The 21897-nt window shown below is 46.2% G+C and overlaps 1 protein-coding gene across 6 annotated transcripts in view; it reads left to right on the top strand.

Moving 5' to 3' along the window:
• Positions 1 to 21897, top strand: part of dysf (dysferlin, limb girdle muscular dystrophy 2B (autosomal recessive)) — a 391959-nt gene that overhangs the window by 70066 nt on the left and 299996 nt on the right. For all 6 annotated transcript variants that reach the window (XM_072256784.1, XM_072256786.1, XM_072256783.1 and 3 more), the window contains exons 4-5: positions 8089 to 8194; positions 14323 to 14443. In XM_072256784.1, coding sequence (XP_072112885.1) covers positions 8089 to 8194; positions 14323 to 14443 — 227 coding nt within the window. The remainder of the gene's footprint in view (positions 1 to 8088; positions 8195 to 14322; positions 14444 to 21897) is intronic.

The raw sequence follows: 21897 nt of genomic DNA, 5'->3' as shown, positions 1-21897 counted from the left end.
TTGGCTCAGCATCACGGACTGGAGGGCTGAAGTACTGGATGTCTTCTATGACCTTGTGGACCTTCACAGAAGTCATCCTCTGTGAAGAATTCCTCTGTAACTCTGTCATAGACAGCCAACGCCTTGCTTTGAGCACAATGACCCCTGATGATACCCAATGTCATCGTGGATCTGTTACATCCAGAGTATATCCAGTTACTCCCTTATACAAAGTTGCTGAACATGTATAGGACAGGTCGGATCTTACCGACAACAAGTATATTAAATAACTAAATACAATATATATGGCTGTGTAATGTTGCCATAGCTGGAGCTGGGTGGCAGTGGGGATAAACTCCCACTAGCTCTTAAGTACTCCTGATGGCGTGCATCTCAGACAGCCTCTGACAACCACATCCTGCTCCTGGGCTTCAGGTGTGGCCTAGCCCCATCTGCCAGGCCTGGCAGAACCACTTCTACTGGCGGGGAAGGGGCAAAGCGGGCTACTGCCACCTTAAAGCCCGTTGCTTCAGACAGAAGGGGCTCATCAGCTGTGGTTGGCAGCTTACCTAGGAGAAGGAAATCTCTAATCTCAAACCTCCGCTGCCTTGTGGCTATACCCATTCATGAGAAAGGCTTCGGGAGTAAACCCCGAGGGAAAAATCTGCAGTTGAAGTCCCTAAGGCAGTCCTAAGTTGAGTTTGATGCTATTGATGCCAAACTGTATCAGTCTCTGCTGTTCCTTTTGGATTCATCATCTGTGTGGAGAGAGGGAGCCTCCAACATGGGAAAAAGCTTGCTCCCATATCGTACTGCCCAGGCTTGTGTACTGGCTGGTATATCACGTAGACAGTGAGGATGCAACATCATTGGTCGACCATGACCAATGGAGAGCCTCCAATACAACTGGGGCAGGGGGCAGTGACAGAAAAAACATTTCCTCTTTGTAGATGCATTATTTTTATTTAGATACAGCATTGTAATATGTCCTTCTGGCCCAATGAGCCCGCACCGCCCATTTAAACCCATGTGACCAATTACTCTACTAACCTGTATGTCTTTGGAATGTGGGAGGAAACCCACGCAGTCACTGGGAGAACATAAGAGCTCCTTACAGACAGTGGTGGGGTTTGAATCTGGGTCACTGACGCTGTAATAGTGTTATGCTAACCACTACTCTACTGTGCAGCCCTACATCTAAAAGTAGAAGCTGAAGGCAAGGGATAAGACATCAGGAGGAGATCTGAGGAAGGTTTTTTTGACGGAATGGTGTTTGGAATCTGGAATAGACCGCCTGAGGGGGTGGAGGGAGAGACCATCACACATTTAAGAATTATCAACATGACTACTTGTATCTCCAAGGCATAGGAGACCATGGAACCCAGTGCTAGAAAATGGGATTAGTGTGAATTCCGGTTCACGGTCCAGTCCATTGTTCCTTATTCCAGGTTTTCTGGTTTTCCCTTGTTCTGTTAGCTGCTCTAATTGATGCATGTGATTCTCATTTTGGGCTGGCCACATAAGTAGTTCCTGGGTTCAGCTTCAGTTGCTGGACTGTTCCCTTCCTTTTCCTTTTCTCCTGCAACCTTTGCCTGCATCGCTGTCAAGTTCTACTGCTGGAGCAAGACCGGAGCCTTGCTGTGTCTAGATAAGGAACTGTCTATCATTGTTTGGAACTGCCTTTGTGTCCACACTTTTGCTTGGTAGGTCCGGCTGTGTGCTACTACCTTGCGTTGGGAACTGTTTCTGTGTCCACACCTTCGCTAGGTAGGTCTGGCCGTTTGCCACTACCTTGTGTTGAGAACAGTCTCTGTGTCCACACCTTCGCTTGATAGGTCCGACTGGTTGCCGCTACTTTGTGTTGGGAACTGTCTCATCGTGTTCAGCATTCTGTGTATGAATCCCGGCCCTATGTCCTGTTCCCAAGGAGGGGTCCCAGCTCTGTGTTCCATGTTCCTGTCTCTCAAATCCAAGGCTCCGTGTTCCCATGCTCTAGACCAAGGCTCTGAGTGTCCCTCATCCAAGGCTCTGAGCATCCAGTCCTCGTCCAAGTCTCTGTGTTCCTGTTCTGCTGAGACCAAGTCTCTGTGTTCCTGTTCTGCTGAGACCAAGTCTCTGTGTTCCTGTTCTGCCAAGACCAAGTCAAGGCTTCATGTTCTCACTCAGCCCAGGAGTACCTCATCCTGCCCAGGAAAGCCTCGAAGAACCCAAGCCATGTCCAGTCCTGTAGCCACATCATTTCCTCGCCTAGTTCCGGGGTCCAAGCCTAAGTCAAGACCCAGGTTCTGGGTCCTTGTCCAGTCTCTGGCTCGGAGTCCAAGCCCAGGCTCCTAGTTCCCAGTTCCTAGTCCTGGTCCCACTTTCCTAGCCAAGTGTTAGCCCAGGTCCTGTTTCCTAGTCTCACCCAGGGCCTGTGTCAATGTCCAGTTTCATTTCTTCCCCACTTCCCTTGCTTTCTTGACAAACCTAGTCCTGTTCCTTGTACTTCAGTGTCTGTGTCTTGCATTTGGGTCCGCTGCCAGCACCCCCTTATGACAGAATAAGTCAGAATAGAAAAAAAAAATGAGTAGAGTTAAGAGGTAGGGAGGGGAGGGATGCCCCCCCCCCACCTTTTAACTCCACTCCTCATCTTTTTTTCTCCAGTCCTGCTGAAGGGTCTCGGCCCAAAACGTCGACTATACTCTTTTCCATAGATGCTGTCTGGCCTGCTGAGTTCCTCCAGCATTTTGTGTGTTTGGTAGAGAGTGGCCAAGTGTTTATAATACTGGTCCAACAGTCCAAACATGAGAAATGATTATCCAAAGAAATGATGAGTTTACATTTTATCTGGGTAATTTGAATTCTGGCCTTGGAATGAATCCAGAAGGTAAATATCTCAGTAATGAGACTTGTAACAACTGTTTCTTGTCAAAATCCATCAGTGCTCTATAGGGCGGGGGTTTCACGACTGGTCAGAAACAAAACTAGAATCATAGAGTGAGTCAGAATAGAAACAGGCTCTTCAGCCCACTGGTCCATGCTGACCAAGGTCTCAGCTAAGCCTATCCCAAGTGGTCCCATTTGGCCCACGTTCTTCTAAACTAGGGGTTCCCACCTGGGGTTCACAGACCCCTCGTATGTCTCCATAGCATGAAAAAAGTCGGGAACCTCTGCTCTAAACCTCCCCTATCTGTGTTCCTTTTCAAGTTTCTTTAAAACATTTTTAATGTAGCTGCGTCAACTGCATCTTCTGCTAGCTCGTTCCATATACCAACCACCCTCTCGATGGTACTTATTTTCCCGTAAGACATAGAAGCAGAATTAGGCCATTCAGCTCGCTGAGGCTGCTCCAATATTCCATCATGACTGATTTATTTTCCCTCTCAACCCCATTCTGCTGCCTTCTTCCCATAATCATTGACACCCCTTACTAAGAATCTATCAACCGCTGTTTAAATATACCCAATGACAATCTCCACAGCCATCTCTGGCAATGAATTCTACAGATTCACCACTCTCTAGCTAAAGAAATTCCTCCTCATCTCTGTTCTAAACGGATATCACTCTGTTCTGAAGCTGTACCCTCTGGTCAGACTCTCCCATTATTGGAAACATCCTCTCCATGCCCACTATATCCACAGCAGGACTTTCAATACTTAAGGTTTTGATCCAGCACTGGTGATTGCCTCTCCCTTTGAATAACTCATCCCCTGGGAAGAGAAATCACTCATCTATGACATAACAGTCATTGGATCACATGAACAGATCATTGGGCCCAAAACATCCTTGTCAAGCAAGCTAGTCCCGTTTAATCCCATTTAGCCTATATCCCTCTAAACCAAGGGTTCCCAACCTTTTTTATGCCATTAACCCCGACCATTAACGTTGAGCTTCCTGAGCTAAACCCTTTCTGTCTATATATAGTAACCGTCCAAATGTGCTGTAAGAGTGAGGGGGAATCGCATTGAAACCTATCAGATGTTCAACAGCCTGGATGCATTGGACGTGGAGAGCAACACACACAAAATGCTGCAGGAACTCAGCAGGCCAGGCAGCCTCTATGGAGAAAAGTACAGCTGACGTTTCCGGCCAAGACGACTTCAACAGAACTGAAGAAAAAAGGCTGAGGAGTAGATTTAAAGGCGGGGGGAGAGGAGGAAGAAAACCAGGATCTCCCAGTGGCCACCCATTTTAATTCCATTTCAGTTATGTCTATCCATGGTCTCCTCCACTGTCTTGTTGAGACCACACTTAGGATGGAGGAACAACACCTTATATTTCGTCAGGGTAGTTCAGCCTGAATTGAATTGACTATTACTTTCATCCTTCATATACATGAGGAGTAAAAATCTTTACGTTCTGTCTCCGTCTAAATGTGCAAAGTGCTATTTATAGTAATTTATAATATATAGTATGTACAACAGGACAGTCAATATAACACAGAAATACAGCTATGTCAGTGTGAGTTCATCAATCTGATGGCCTGGTGGAAGAAGCTGTCCCGGAGCCTGTTGGTTCTGGCTTTTAAGCTGCGGTACCATTTCCCGGATGGCAGCAAATGGAATAGATTGTGGTTGGGGTGACTCAGGTCCCCAATGATCATTCAGGCCATTTTTACACACCTGTCTTTGTAAATGTCCTGAATAGTGGGAAGTTCACATCTACAGATGCGCTGGGCTGTCTGCACCACTCTCTGCAGAGTCCTGCAATTGAGGAAAGTACAGTTCCCATACCAGGCAGTGCTTTGGACAGTCAGGATGCTCCCAGTTGTGCCCCTGTATAAAGTTCTTAGGGGATTTTGGGGCCCATAGCAAACTTCTTCAACCATCTGAGGTGAAAGAGGCGCTGATGTGTACAGACCACGTGAGATCCTCGGTGATGTTTATGCTGAGGAACTTAAAGCTGTTCATCCTTTCAACCCCAGAACCATTGATGTCAATAGGGGCTAGCCCGTCTTCATTCCTCCTGTAATCCACAACCAGCTCCTTTGTTCTTGCGGCATTAAGGAAAAGTTTTTTTTTCTTGACGCCACTGTGTCAGGGTGATGACTTCTTATCTGTAGGCTGCCTCATTATTATTTGAGATTAGGCCAATCAGTGTAGTGTCGTCAGCAAATTTAACTCGCAGATTGGAGCTGTGGGTGGCGACACAGTCATGGGTATATGGAGAGTAAAGGAAAGGGCTTAGTACACAGCCCTAAGGGGCACCTGTGTTGAGGATCAGAGGGGCAGAGGTGAGGGAGTCCACTCTTACCACCTGCCAGCGATCTGACAGGAAGTCCAGGATCCAACTACACAAGGCAGGGTGAAGGCCGAGGTCCCTGTGCTTCTTGTCGAGCCTGGACAACATTATGGTGTTGAATGCTGAACTGTAGTGCAAGAACAGCATTCTCACATAAGCATCCAGACGTGTAAGGACCGTGTGACGAGCTGTGGCTATTGTGTCATCTGTCAGTCGGTTGTGTCAGTAGGTGAATTATAGAGGGTCCGGTGTGGGTGGCACATGCTGCAGATGTAGTCCTTAACCGACCTCTTAGAGCATTTGCTTATTATTGAGGTGAGTGCGACAGGACGCCAGTTGTTCAGACATGTTACCTTGGTCTTTTTAGGTACAGGAACAATGGTGGATGTTTTGAAGCAGGAGGGCACTCTACACTGGGAGTGGGAGAGATTAAAAATATCTGTAAACACACCTGCCAGTTGATGGCGTGAACATCAATTTCTTGAACTTCTGGTGATTTCCCCCCCCCCCACTCTCCTTCACCTTTCCCATTCCCCTTTTCCTCTCTCTCAGCTTGTCTCTTTGCCTGCCTATCACCCCCCCTCTGGTGCTCCTCCCACCTCTTCTTTCTTCCATGGCCTACTGTCCTTTTCTATCAGACTCCCCCTTCTCTAGCCCTGTGCCTCTATCACTAATCGACTTCCCAGCTCTTTACTTCATCCCTCCTTCAGGTTTCACCTGTCATCTTGTGTTTCTCTCTCCTCTCCCCACCTTTTAAATCTACTCCTCAGCCATTTTTCTCCAGACCTGCCAAAGGGTCTCGTCTGGAAACGTCGACTATACTTTTTTCCATAGACTCATCCTGGCCTGCTGAGTTCCTCCGGCATTTTGTGTGCGTTGCTTGGATTTCCAGGATCTGCAGATTTTCTCTTGTTTGTGATTGGATGTGGAGAAGACGCTTTCTATAGTAGAGGAGTCTCGGACCAGAGGGCACAAACTCAGAATGCAAGGTCATCCCTTTAGATAGAGATGGGGAGAAATTTCTTCAGGCAGAGGGTGGTGAACTTGTGAAATTCATTGCCACAGACAGCTGCGGAGGCCAAATTATTGGGTATATTTAAGGTGGAGGTTGATAGGTTCTTGATTAGTCAGGACATCAAAGATTATGGGGAGAAGGCAAGACAATGGGTTGAGAGGGATAATATATCAGCCATGATGGTATGGCATAGGAGACTCCATGGGCCAAGATGGCCTAATTCTGCTCTAAGGCTATTAAATGTTGTTATTGTACCTGCTTCAACCACTTCTTCTGCATTTCATTCTATAACCTGACCTCACTCTGGGTAGAGAATTCTCAGGATCTGATTATATCTTTTCCCCTCTCCCCTTCAGCCAGCGCACTTCAGTCTTTGGTTCCCTTTCCTAACACGCTCTGCGGCTGTGGGCTCACTTTCGGGAACTCTATAGTTCGTGTTCCATGTGTTTTTCTTTACACTTCTTTCCTATTTGTGCAATTTGACTGAGGCACTTGGGCGCTGAGCTCACTCTGTGGCTGTGGCTTGAACAGGGCTGAACTGACTGTGGCTCCTGGACTGTTGTGAGAACCCTGAGGTTTGATGGTTGATATTCAGTGTGTTATTTGGTTGCTTATTGCTGTTTGTGCAATGTTCTTTTTCTTATGTGTTGGGTGCTTGATGGTCTTTGCTTGTGTGGGGTTTTCTTTAAACAAGTTCCATTGTGCATAAGCTCTTTTCGGTCTTCCAGACACGTTCAGGTATTGATTATAACTGACTTTTCGATGACAAGCACCGCCACCTTTAACAGGGATGATGTCTGAGCATGTATTGCCGGTGGTATTTATACCCCTGTTGTCCGTCCCTCCTGATTGATTAGTCCTTATCCAATCAGGTTTCCACTTTTTTTTCTCCAGTCCTGCCGAAGAGTTTCAACGTGAAACGTCGACTGTACTTTTCCCACCGATGCTGCCTGGCCTGCTGAGTTCCTCCAGCATTTTGTGTGTGTTGTTCTGCTGTCCCACCACTGCGAATGCAGTGTTCTTCTACTGCCCACAAACCCGTAAGGAATCTCAAATCACGGCTTATGTGTGTCAGAGCTGTACTGGGACTCAGATCAGCTGGTGTTTGCAGGATGCCCTGTGAATACAGAGCAGCATATATCGGCCAGGCTTAGGACGCGCGGTGGAAACCCGCGTCAAAGAGCACAGGAGGTGTATCCGTTTGGGTGACCTGGAGAAACTGGTGATAGCAGAACACTGCATTCGCAATGGTTGTAGGATGGACTTCAACGGCACAAGACTACTGTGCCTCGCCAATGGCTTTTGGGACTGCCTAAGTCAAGGAAGCCATTGAAGTAAAACTAGAGGAAAAGGATGTTAATAAAGACGTAGGTCTCACTCAAAGTAAGAATTGTAATTTGATTGTAAACAAGTGAGAAAGTGGGAACCTTCTTAAGGACTTAAGGATAAGGACTACCCATTCAGGAGAGATGAACTATGGAGGTATAAATACCACCGGACTAGGGTTGCCCAGGGATCATCTCTGAAGAAGATGGCAGAGTTAGTAATTGAAACATTGATTATAATCAATAGCTGTACCTGGCTAAATGCCCAAGAAGAGTTTATTCATCATATACACTGGGAAATCACTAGATTCTTTCTCAGGTTCCATGGTGTTTCTTTGTTTCGTGGCTGTCTGTGGTGAAGATGAATCTCAGGGCTGTATACTGCATACACACTTCGATAATACCTCATAAATGTAGTGTGAAACTTTGAAGACTGTGCACATTCACCCTGTCTGCCCCTCATGCCTTTCTGCAGGAACTCCGGGAAAACCAGCAGTGCAACGAGGACCATTCTAACCCTGTTCTCACTGAGTGTTCTTGATTTTGTAGGTTTCTGGGAGAAGTCCACACCACCCTCAACGATGTGCTGAGCTCCCCACACTTGATGGCCAAGTACAATCTGGCATTGCTGGACCTGAAGAAACAGAACACTGGGGTAAGAACATAGGTTCCCACTCACTCTGTAGGTGTCTACACGTTAATCCAGCTTCTCCACACCGTTCCTCAGGGATCCCCCTGTGTCACTGACTGTATCCCCACTGACATTAATCCAGCTCCCTTACACTGTCCCTCAGTGACCCCTCTCCTCCAGTACCCTGTGTCACTGACTGTATCCCCACTGACGTTAACCCAGCTCCCTCTGGGACGCCGCTCTCCCTGCACCCTGTGTCACTGACTGTATCCCCACTGACGTTAATCCAGCTCCCTCACACCATCCCTCAGTGACCCCTCTCCCCCAGCACTCTGTGTCACTGACTGTATCCCCACTGACGTTAATCCAGCTCCCTCACACCGTCCCTCAGTGACCCCTCTCCCCCAGCACTCTGTGTCACTGACTGTATTCCCACTGACGTTAATCCAGCTCCCTCACACCGTCCCAGAGTGACCCCTCTCCCCCAGCACTCTGTGTCACTGACTGTATTCCCACTGATGTTAATCCAGCTCCCCCACACCATCCCTCAGTGACCCCTCTCCTCCGGCACCGTTCAATTAATTGTATCCTTATTTCAATGCTCAGTGGTGGTGTTGTTTTTGTTTAAATCAAGTGTCTACTAGATATGGTGTTAGCTGCAGTATGTTGGCCTGCCCACATGCATAGCAGTTTACCAGATTCAGATTCAGATTCAGATTCGGGCTTATTTATTACATGTATATCGAAACACACAGTGAAATGTGCCATTTACGTAAACAACCAACACACCTACGGGTGTGCTAGGGGCAGCCCACAAATATCACCACGCATACTGGCACCAACACAACATACCCATAATTCCCAGCAGAACCCAATAAAACAGATCAGAACAAACAACAAAACAACAACAGCAAAACAAACCACTTTCCTCCCTCCCACCCGCACATAATCGTGAAGAGTCCAGAAAACCCAACACAGGCCTCCAGGCTTCAGCATTAGGTTTGATGTCTGGACTTCCAATCGATCTTTGGTCTTCAATCGTTCGGGTTTCCGTGTCCGATGATGGGACCCCCGATCTGTCGGCCTGAAACTCAGCTCACTGACTCACCTGTCCTTGTGCCTCCTGCTCACATGGACATCCAATCGTGGGACCCACCATCCCCGGGGCAGCTCAACATCCACGGATGTCCTACATCATGTCACTGCCCTTTGAGCGTGGAGCAGGATGTTGACTCTCCAGATGTGAGCCGTGGGCTTTGCTGCATCTTGCAGGTTCCTCACACTTTCTTCAATGGGTCTGCAATACTTTCCACCTCGACATTGAGCTAACCTACTCAAAGGTCAGTCTAATACTTCTCCTCCAACATAGCCCACAACCCTCCATTTCTCTTTCCTCCAGCATGATAAACCCGAAACGTCAACTGTTCATTCCTCTCCATAGATGCTGCCTGACCTGCTGAGTTCCTCCAGCAGGAGAGACTAGAACAAGGGTACATAGACTCAGGATTCAGGGGAGTAGATTTAGGATGGAGATGAAGAGGAACTGCTTTTCCCAGAGAGTGGTGAATCTGTGGAATTCTCTGCCCAATGAAGCAGTGGAGGCTACCTCAGTAAATATATTTAAGAAAAGGTTGGATAGATTTTTGCATAGTAGGGGAATTGAGTGTTATGGGGAAAAGGCAGGTAGGTGGAGACGAGTCCATGGCCAGATCAGCCATGATCATATTGACATCGTGGCTATCCCTCAAGGTCTAAGATGATGGTCTTCGTTCTGTTGATCTACTTACGGGCTCTCAAGTGGCTTATGAGTCCAATCTTGATCTTCTTGAATGGTGGAGCAGGCTCGGCCAGCCAGATGGCCTACACCTGCTCCTATTTCCTATGTTCTTTGTGTGTGTTTCTCCCACTGGTGTCAGCGTCAAGACCCAACATATTTTCATATTTGCCTTCAATTCTCCACATGGTGGTCACTGTTCTGCTTAAATAGAGGCCCTTCACAAAAGCATTGAATCCTGGGATCTCACTCTGTCCATTACTATTTGCAATATTTTTTCTCCTACAGATGTAGATAAGCTTTTGGCTGCTGTTCTCCAATGGAAAATCCTTTGGGACATCCCTCTGTTTGTGCAGAATCTCATTTTATAGTATTTCAAGGCTCTTTGTTTCTCATTGTTTTTTTCACCAGCTGTTTGCCCTGTCCATCAGGACTTAAGAGTTTACAAATCTGGTACTCACTCACACTGGAACAGAAACACCCAGCTCACACACAGGTGGGATTACATATCCACATAAGCTGTCACCATGTTGACTCAGGGTTGGGAAATTCCGAGGCTCATAGAACACTACAGCATAGCGCAAACCCTTCAGCCCACAATGTTGTGGCACCCTTTTCAAGTTCAACTTCAAGTTCAAGTTTATTGTCATTCAACCATACACATGTGTACAGCTAAATGAAACACCGCTCATGTGGGGCCAAGGTGCGAAACACAGTACGTGTACAGTAGTCACACAGAGCAGATACAGTTACAAAATAATATTGCCTGAAGATCAACTGGTTGACATAAAGTGCGAGGCACGTGTGAGACAGTAAAATTTTACTGACACTTTTATAGCTAAACAAGCAATTGTATAAATACAGTATGTGAAACAGCAGCAATAAAAGATGAAAATTAACCAGTGCAGGATGAGAGTGTGTCTGTGAGTTGGGGAGTGGGGGTGGGGGTCAGAGGGGTGGTGTGTGGCAGCAGAATATTCAGACAGAATGTACAGAAGTGTGGCAGTCTGGGGGAAGAAGCTGTTACCCAGCTCAAGTTTTTACCTACTCTAAGGTCAATTCAACCCTTCCCTCCATTTCTCCATCATCCACGTGTCTCCCTAAGAGTGTATTAAATATCCCTAATGTACCTGCCTCTACCCCCACCCCTGGCAGTATGTTCCACACACGCACCACTCTCCGTGTAAAAAGCTTATCTCTGATGCCCATTCCCCCTATACTTTCCTCCAATCACCTTAAATGCACGTCCCTTGTGTTTTCTATTTCTGTTCTGGGAAAGAAGCCCTATCTGTCCGCTTAATTGATATCTCTTTCCATTTCTCATTGTCCAATCACACTCTCAGAATGGGTTAGAAGCAATGTGAAGTTCCCTCCACCCCATCCCATCACACACTCCCAGGGTCAGACACAGAGTGAAACTCCCTCTACACTGTCCCATCACACACTCCCAGGGTCAGACACAGAGTGAAACTCCCTCTACACTGTCCCATCACACACTCCCAGGGTCAGACACAGTGAATCTCCCTCTATACTGTCCCATCACACAGTCCTGGGGTCAGACACAGAGTGAAGCTCCCTCCACACCATCCCATCACACACTCCCGGGGTCAGGCACAGAGTGAAACTCCCTCTACACTGTCCCATCACACACTCCCAGGGTCAGACACAGAGTGAAACTCCCTCTACACTGTCCCATCACACACTCCCGGGGTCAGACACAGAGTGAAACTCCCTCTATACTGTCCCATCACACACCCCGAGGTCAGACACAGAGTGAAGCTCCCTCCATACCATTCCATCACACATTCCCGGGGTCAGACACAGAGTGAAGCTCCCTCTACACTGTCCCATCACACACTCCTGGCGTCAGACACAGAGTGAAGTTCCCTCTACACTGTCCCATCACACTCCCTTCAGCTCATCAAGTTTGTGCTGGCTAGTCTTCTGCCTAGTCCCATCAATCCACTTCTGGACCATAGTTCTCCATACCTCTCTCATCCAAACATCTCTTAAATATTAAAGTTAAGTCCACATCCACCACTTCGGCTGTCAGCTCGTTCCACACTCACAGCACCCTCTGAGTGGAAAAAGTTCCCCTTCAGGTTCTCCTTAAATATTTCACCTTTCACCGTTAAACTATAACCTCTAGTTCCAGTCTCACCCAACTTGAGGAAAGCTATGACATGCATTCACCCTACGGTATCTATACGCCTCATAATTTTGTATACCCCTATCAAATGTCGTCTCATTCTCCTACAGTTCAGAGAATAAAGTCCGAGCCTATTCAACCTTTCCTCAAGTTTTGGCAGTATCCTTGTCAATTTTCTCTTTCAGAATGATGTGACTGAGGTCTTGCTCTTTGCAGTTCTGATCGTTTTGCTAATATCCTTGCTGCTGCAATCCGTCTAATCCCACGGAGAAAGATTCTGCTCACACTTGCTGACAATACAGTGCATTGTGAAAGGCTTTTCAAAAATCCACACACAGAAGATCGACTACAGTGCCCTCCTCAATGTTTTATCAAAGAACCCGATTCAATCAGCCAGATACAAGTCTTTACCAGTTTACATTCATCAGCACATTCTTTTGCTGATGCCGATTGTTACTGGCTCAGGTTGTTGCATGTTGAACTTTGTGTTAACCTGATCACTGTCAGGGTCCAGAGAGACTTAACTGGGCCACAAAATGCAAGGGCAGGCTTCTGTGTTGTGTTTTATGTTCTGTTCAGCTTTGGTCCATATGTTTGAGAAAGGATGGACTGCCACTGGGGAGAGTGCAGTAACTATTTGTCAGACTGGTTCCTGAGATGGTAGGCTTATGGTACAAGGAGACTAGATTGTTATCTTGAATTTCTAGCGCCACAGTAGCGTAGCGGTTAGCACGACGCTATTACAGCTTGGGGCGTTCTGGAGTTCAAAGTTCAATTCCGGTGCCATTCTGTAAGGAGTCTCTGTACGTCCTCCCTGTCGAATGCATGGGTTTGCTCTGGGCCCTCCCACAATCCAAAGATGTACTGAGTGGGTCAATTGGTCTTCGTAAATTGTCCCGCGATTAGGTTAGGGTTAATTGTGTTTGTCAGGGGTTGCTGGGGCACTGTGGCTTGAAGGGCCGGAAGGGCTGTATCTTTGTATAAAATAAGATACATTTTGAGGATTTAGAGGAGATCTCATTGAAGCTAATGAATTTCTTCCAGGCTGGATGTTGGGAGGATTTTTGGACCCCCTATCAAAGAAAGGATGTTCTCAGTCTGGAGGGTGTCCAGAGGTGGTTCACAAGAATGATCTCTGGAATTAAAAGCTTAGTGTATGAGCAGCATTTGACATCTATTGGCCTGGACTCGATGGAGTTCAGAAGGATGAAGGGGAGATCTCGTTAACTCCTTCCGAATGCTGAAAGGCCTAGATAGAGTGGACTTGGAGAGGATATTTCCAGTAGGATCCGAGGGCACGCTCTAGAATGAGAGGACTCCCCTTTAGAACAGAAATGAGGAAGAACTTCTTTAGCCAGAGAGTGATGAATCTGTGAACTTGATTGCCATGGACAACTGTGGATGCCAAGTTATTGTGTGTACTTAAAGTTGAAATTGATAGATTTTTGATTAGTAAAGAGGTTAAGGGTTATGGGGAGAAGGTAGGAGAATAGGGTTGATTGAATGGTGGAGCAGACTCGATGAACTAAATGGTCTTGTTGTTCTCACATATGGTTTTATGTTGTTCTCCCACATGGTCTCTGAATGAGGAGTCTAGAAACAGGGGTCACTGGCCTCAGATCAAAGTGTTGGCTGTCGAGGACAAAGATAGGGAGAAATTCTTCACACAAAGGATAGTTAACCTTTGTAACTTTCAAAATAAAAGCTCCTAGAAGTCATCCAACAATACAGCACAGTACAGGCCCTTCAGTCTATGATGTTGTGCCAACTTTTTAACCTACTCCAAGATCAACCGAAACCTTCCCTCCCACATAGACCTCCAATTTTCTCTCATCCATGTGCCTATCTAAGAGTTTCTTAAAAGTCCCTAGTGTATCTGCCTCCACCACCACCACCCCAGTCACCACTCTCTGTGTGAAGAACTTGCCCTTGACGTTCCCCTCTAAACTCTTCTCCAATCACCTTAAATTATGCCCCCATGTAATAGCCATTTCCACCCTGGGGAAAAAAGTCTCTGGCTGTCCACCCAACCTGGGCTTCTTATCATCTTGTACACCTCTATCAGAATGGAGTGATAGATTGTGGGGCTTTAAGCCTATGTTCGATATGAAGACAGTGAAGGAAAATGGAGAAAGAGCCTGTGATGCCTAACTCTTCCTCCTTGCTTCTTTTTCGGATGTCCAGTTCCTTGTTCGGTATGATTAATTGTCCTTTTCTTGTCCTTTCTAGGCCACCGTAGTTCTACAGGTTTCATACGTCCCGCCTCCAGGGGCTCCACCCTTAATGCCCCCACCTGCTCAGCCCGAGCTGCCAATGACAACGGGGTCTCTTGATACGGACACTCTCACTGGTGAGATGACGACGTGGTGGAACGTGGGGTGTGGAGGGTGGGGGAAAGTTACTGAAAATTCCATGGTGCACTCTGTATGTTAACCCCCCACAAGACCCAGTCCCCCAGAATGTAGCTGTGGCCAGCCCAACAGCAAAGGTTCAGAAACACAAGAGAGTCTGCAGGTGCTGAAAATCTTGAGCAACACATGCACAGTGCTGGAGGAACTCAGCAGGTCAGGCAGCATTTGTGAAGGGGAATAAACTGTCAGCATTATAGGTTGAGACCCTTCACCTGCAGAATCTCTTGTGTTTATGTCCCAGGATACACTTGGCTTATCCACCTTAATTCATTTTGGGACCTCCAATATCTCCTCCTTCCTCATGGTGAAATGCTCCATAATTTCACTGTTTCCTCCCTGACCCCTTTAGCTTCAAAGTCCTTATCCATGTAAGCACAGACAAGAAGTATTAATTTCAGACCTCGCTCATCTGCGTACATATTTTTCTATGTTACCCCGATCCTTAAGGGGACATGCTCTCTCCCTCGTTACCCTTTGACCTGTAATAAGCCTACAGAGCCTGGGATGGCAGATGAGAGAAAGGAGATTGCTAAAAGATCGGGCGGCACACACCAGGGATTCTGCAGACGCTGGAAATCACAATGCTGGAGGAACTCTGCAGGTTGGGCAGCATCTATGGAGGGATAAATCAGTCAACGTTTTGGGCCGAGACCCTTCATCGGGACTGGAAGGGAAGGGGGGAAAAAGCCAGAATAAGAAGGTTGGTGGAGAGGAGGATTACAATCTGGTAGGTGATAGGTGAAACCAGGTGAGTGGGTGGGGGAGGGGCGATAGGTGGAAGTGATAAAGGGCCTGCGGTGGAGGAATCTGATGGGAGAGGAGAGTGGACCGCAGAAGAAAAGGGAGGAGAAGAACCAGAGGGAGATGATTGGCAGGTAAGGAGAAGAGAAGGGGTGAGAGGGGAACCAGAGGGGGGAATGGTAGAAGAGAGAAGAAGGGAGGGAGGAGAAATTACAAAAAAACAGATGTTCGTGTCATCGGATTGGAGGCTACCCAGATAATATGAGGCGTTGCTCCTCCAACCTGACAGAGGCCTTGACAGACATGTAGGTGAAGAGTCGCTTCACCTGGAAGTCCTGTTAGGGGCCCTGAATGGGGTGGCGATGGGGACGGGCGCATGGGGTGTAGGTTCAGGTATAGCACTTGTCACACTCGGAGGTAGTCTCAGAATTTCCGAGGTCCCATATCCTGAGGTCCAGTTTTCAAAAAAGGATAGATAAAGCTGGAAAGTACACCAAGAAGAATTAAGGGGAAGGATTTAGTAGGACAAGCAACATCTGTGGTGGTAGGGGGAGAACTTGTCAATGTTTTGGGCTGAAATTCTGCATTAGGATTTGAAATGTCGGAAATTCCTTCCATCCCTCAGATACTGCCTGACTTGCTGAGAATTTCCAGCATCTCATTATCCGTCCGGGAACGTTGTGGCCTTTTGGACTCACTACTGAATCCTGCAAGTTCAGATGACTCACTCTTTCTGGCTGTTTGTGTTACAACCGGCAGATTCTTCTTGCAATTATTTTGGCTCCGTTTTATCCTTTTTCAAAATTATTTCTTGTTCCACAGTCTTGTCCTGAACAATGCATTTCACAGACAAAGTGCCCCCTCCGATTTTAACCCTTGCCTCACTATCGCATTTGGTCATTCAGACTCACTGCATCAGAGATGCTCCTTTTGTTTCAACAATGCCTCCCCCATCTTTTCAAATACCTTTGTTAGACCATACAGCCAAAGGATTTTAAAGATTAGCTTTATTTATCGCATGTACATCAAAACATGGTGAAATGCGTCATTTTTGTCAATTTAAATCAGAGAGGATTGTGCTAGGGCAGCTTGCTAGTGTCGCCAGGCTTCTGGTGCCACCAATAGCTTGCGCACAACTCAGTAACCCTAACCCGCACCAGAAGACCTGGAGAAAACCCACTTTGTCACAGGGGGAACGTAAAGCTCCTTACAAACTGTGAGAGGAATTGTGCCCTCATTTGCAATTGCTGGCACTGTAACAGTGTAATGCGAACCTCTATAATACCATGTCTACTATAAGACATAGAATCAAGCTGTTCCGCCCAATGAGTCCTCTCCACCAGTCCATCATGGCTGATTTATTATCCTTCTCAATTCCGTTCTCCTGACTTCTCCCTGGAACTTTTGATTCCCTGACTAAAGAAGAACCTATCAAACTTCACTTTAAATATACTAACTGACTTGGCCTCCACAGCCGTCTGTGGCAATGAGTTCCACAGATTCACCACCCTAAATGGACATCTCTCTATTCTGAGGCTGTGTCCTCTGGTCCTAGACTCACCCACTATAAGTAATGTTCCTTCCATGTCTACTCTGGGCCTTTCAATGTTGCAATTGTACAAGGTATCAGTGAGGCTGTATTTGGAGTATTCTGTACAGTTTTATTCCGAGAGTAATTTCTGGATTGCTGCCTGTTCCACGCGCCAGTGAGGGTAGAAACAGGATGATTTGGCAGATAAATGTGTGGCTGAGAAGCTGGTGCAGGAGGCAGGGCTTCAGATTCTTGGATCATTCGGATCTCTTGTGGGGGAGGTATGACCTGTACAAAAGGAACGGGTTGCTCCTGAACCCAATGGGGACCAATATTCTCACTGGCAAGGAGAGCTGTTGGGGAGGCTTTAAACTAATTTGGCAGGAGGATTGGAACCAGAGTAAAGGAACTCAGTATAGGGCTGATGGTAAAAAAGGCTAAAATAACATGCAGTCAGACTGTCAGGAAGGGTAGGCAAAAGGTTAGATGATAGGAAAATATTGCAGCCAGTAGAGTGAGTATCGGTGCATTAGGGATGCAAGATCAGAAAAGGTAGCAAATACAGTACGCAAAGTGTTATAACTCAATGCATGGAGTATAGGAAGTAAGGGGGAATGATCTTTTTACACTTCTACAGAATATCAGGTATGATGTTGTGGCCATCGCTGGAGCGTGGCTGAGGGATGGTTGTAGTTGGGAGTTGAATGTTCAAGGTTACACGTTGTATCAGAGGGATAGGAAGGTAGGCAGAGAGGGAGGCGTAGCTCTGCTGGTAAAGAACGGCATCAAATTATTAGAAAGATATGACATAGGATCGAAGGATGTTGAATCCTTGTGGGTTGAATTAAGAAACTGCAAAGGTGAAAGGACCCTGTTGGCAGTTATATACAGGCCTTCAAACAGTAGCTGGGATGTGGACTACAGGTTGTAATGGGAAATAGAAAAGGCATGTCAAAAGGGCAATATTATGAAAGACTTGGGAGATTTTAAATATGCAAGTAGATTGGGAAAGTCAGATTGGTAATGGACCTCAAGAGAATGAATTTCTCGAATGCTGATGAGATGGCTTTTTAGGGCATTTTGTCGTTGAGCCTGCTAGGGGATCAGCTATACTGGACTGGGTGTTATGTAATGAACTGGATCTGATTAGGGAGCTTAAGGTAAAGGTACCCTTAGGGGTATGCATGCGCTGGTCGTGCATGCAGCCTGTTACAGCCGTTCCGATCAGTATTCTTACTTTTTTCTTCTTACTTTTTAACATACGTTATTTTTCACGGTAACACGTCGAAGCTGCACCCTCTCTAACATGCTGGTAGAGAGAGTTTTATTTGGGTTTTTAGCGCTGGAAATAGCTACATTCTGACACATCTCATTAGCGGGACAGAAGCATGGTCGCATTGTTTATTCCAGGGACCAGCTGCTTGCGCTAATGCCGGCCGGTTTAGTGAGCAGAGCGGCAGACACCCCTGCTGAAATCTGGAGGAAAACACACACAGGATGCAGAGGGGGATCACAAAGTCGAGGAAAGAGGACCAGGTCGAGACAACAGAGACTTATGGAGAAGAGGATTTCGGTGGGTAATAAAATGGATGAGTTCACGGCGCTATCCAGGCGTCAGAGAACATTTCGGGAGTGGAGTGTTATGTGTTTCACTGGTACGGGGCTGCATGAGGACATACCCGATCAAAACTTTTCCATGGACGGCTTCCAGACCGTTCGGGCTGACCGGAAGTGCACTGAGAGCGGTAAGCGTAAAGGAGTTGGGTGCTTACTGTTCTGGTTAACAACAGGTGGTGCAATCCGAATCATATTACAATCGAGGAACGTGTTTGTAGACCGGACATTGAACTTTTTACTGTTGGACTTTGACCATATTCCACCGAGATACAACGCTGGGCGGCACGGGAGGTCGTTCCTGCCTGTGGCCATCGAACGTGCAGCTCCTCCCGTGGAGGGTCAGACACCCTGAGCCAATAGGCTGGTCCTGGACTTATTTTCCATCTGGCATAGTTTGCATTTTGTTGTTTGATTGTTTGCGGTTTTTGTATTGCTATATTTATGCTCTATTCTTGGTTGGTGCGGCTGTAACAAAACCCAATTTCCCTCGGGATCAATAAAGTATATCTATCTATCTATCTATCTAGGAGGCAGTGATCTCAAAATGTTTGAGTTCAACTTGAAATTTGATAGGAAGTAAAGCCTAATGTGAAGCCTGGAGGAGTAAAGGAAATTACAGTGGTATAAGAGAGGAATTGGCCAAAGCAGATTAGAAGGAGATGTTGGCGGGGATGACAGCAGAGCAGCAATGGCTTGAGTTTCTGGGAAAATGAGGAAAGTGTATTCCAAAAACAAAGAAATACTCAAATGACAAAATAGTACAATTGTGGCTGACAAGGGAAGTCAAAGTTAACATAAAAACAAAATACAACAAAGCACAAAATAGCAGGAAGGTAGAGGATTGGGAAGCTTTTAAAAACCTACAGAAAACAATGAAAAGGATCATTAGGAGGGAAATGATGAAATATGAAAGCAAGCTAGCAAACAATATCAAGGAGAATATAACAAGCTTTCAAAAATTATATAAAAAATAAAAGGGAGGTGAGAGTTGATATAGGACTGCTAGAAAATGAGGCTGGAGAAATAATAATGGGGGTCAAGGAGATGGCAGATGATGAACTAAGTGAGTATTTCGCATCAGTCTTCACTGTGGAAGACTCTAGCAGTGTGCCAGATGTTGAAGGGTATGAGGGGAGAGAAAGTGAGTGCAGTTACTTTTACAAGGGAGAAGGTGCTTGAAAAGCTGAAAGAACTAAAGGTACATAACTCACCCAGACCAGATGAACTGCACCCTACGGTTCTGAAAGTGATAGCGGTAGAGATTGTGAGGGCATTAGTAAAGATCTTTCAAGAATCATTGGACTTTGCCATGGTTCCTGAGGACTGGAAAATTGCAAATGTCAGTCCACTCTTTAAGAAGGCAGCAGAAAGGAAATTATAGGCCAGTTATCCTGACCTCAGTGGTTGGGAAAATGTTGGAGTCTATTGTTAAGGATGAAGCTATGAAGTACTTGGTGACACAGGACAAGATAGGATAAAGTCAGCATGGTTTCCTGAAGGAAAAATCTTGCCTGGTGAACCTATTGGAATCCCCTGAGGAGATTACAAGTAGGATAGGTAAAGGGGATGCAGTGGATGTTGTATATTTGGATTTTCAGAAGATTTTTGACATGTGTGAAGGTGCCACACATGAGGCTGCTTACCGAGTTAAGAGCCCATGGTATTACAGGAATGTTACTGGCACGGTGGGCCAAGATCTGGCAGATGGGATACGACGTTGGTAAATGCGAGATCATCCACTTTGGAAGGAATAATAGAAGAGCAGATTATTATTTAAATGGTGGAAATTTGCAGCATGCTGTTGTGCAGAGGGACTTGGGAGTGCTTGTTCATGAATCACAAGACGTTGGCTTGCAGGTACAACAGGTTATTAAGAAGGCAAACAGAATGTTGGCCTTCATTGCTAGAGGGATTGAATTCAAGAGCAGGGAGGTCATGCTGCAACTATACAGGGTACTGGTGAGGCCGCACCTGGTGTACTGTGTGCAGTTCTGGTCTCCGTACTTGAGGAAGGGTATACTGGCTTTGGAGGCAGTGCAGAAGAGGTTCACCAGGTTGATTCCAGGGATGAAGGGGTTAACCTACGAGGAGAGATTGAGTCACCTGGGACTATACTCTCTGGAATTCAGAAGAGTAAGAGGGGATCTTATAGAAACATACAAAATTTTGAAAGGGATAGATAAGATAGAAGTAGGAAAATTGTTTCCATTGGTAGGTGAGACTAGAACTAGGGGACATTGCCTCAAGATTCAGGGGAGAAGATTTAGGATGGAGATGAGGAAAAACTGTTTTTCCCAGAGAGTGGTGAATCTGTGGAATTCTCTTCCTAGGGAAGCAGTTGAGGCTTCTTCACTAAATATATTTAAGATACAGTTTGAACGGTTTTTACATAGTAAGGGAATTAAGGGTTATGGAGAAAAGGCAGGTAGATGGAGTTGAGTTTACGAACAGATCACCATGATCTTATTGAATGGCGGGGCAGGCTCGACGGGTCAGATGGCCTACTCCTGCTCCTATTTTTTATGTTCTTATGGTTAGAGCATTGGCTGATTGGTAGGAAGCAGTGAGTGGGAATAAAAGGATCCTTTTCTGGTTGGCTGCCAGAGACTAGTGGTGTCCCACATGAGTCAGTATTGGCACCACATCTTTTTATGCTGTTTATAAATGATTTAGATGATGGAATAGATAGCTTTGTTGCCAAGTTTGCAGATGATATGAAGGTTGGTGGAGGAGCAGGTAGTGTTGACCAAATAGGTAGGCTGCAGAAAGACAGGCAAACTAGGAGAATGGGCAAGAAAGTGGCAAATGAAATACAATGTTGATCATGCACTTTGGTAGAAGAACTAAATGTGTAGACTATTTTCTAGACCGGGAGAAAATCCAAAAATATGTGATGCAAAGGGACTTGGGAGTCCTTATGCAGAACTCCTAAAGGTGAGACGGAGGTGAGGAAGGCAAATTCAATGTTAACATTCATTTCATTTCTAAAATAAGAGTAGAGCTGTGATGCTGAGACCTTATAAGGCACTGGTGAGGCCTCACCTTGAGTATTGTTAAGTTTTGGGCTCCTCATCTAAGAAAAGATGTGCTGACATTGGAGATGTTTCAGAGGATGTTCACAAGGATGATTCCAGGAATGAAAGGGTTATTATTCGAGGAACATTTGATAGCTCTGGGTCTGTACTCACTGGAATTCAGAAGGATGAGGGGGGATCTCATTGAAACCTTTTGAATTTTGAAAGGCTTAGACAGCATAGATGTTTCCCATGGTGGGGGTGTCTAGGACAAGAGGCACAGCATCTGGTTAGAAGCACATCCATCTAAAACAGAGATGTGGAGAAATTTCTTTGGCAAGATGCTAGTGAATTTGTGGAATCTGTTACCACAAGCAGCTATGGAGGCCAGGTCATTGGGTGTATATAAGGCGGAGATTGATATGCTCTTGATTGGCCATGGCATCAAAGATTATGGGGAGATGGCTGGGGAGTGGAGTATGGAGAGGAG

Source organism: Mobula birostris, chromosome 4 (genome assembly GCF_030028105.1).
Source record: "Mobula birostris isolate sMobBir1 chromosome 4, sMobBir1.hap1, whole genome shotgun sequence".
Taxonomy (NCBI): Eukaryota; Metazoa; Chordata; class Chondrichthyes; order Myliobatiformes; family Myliobatidae; genus Mobula; species Mobula birostris.
This window is presented reverse-complemented; position numbering and strand designations above follow the sequence as displayed.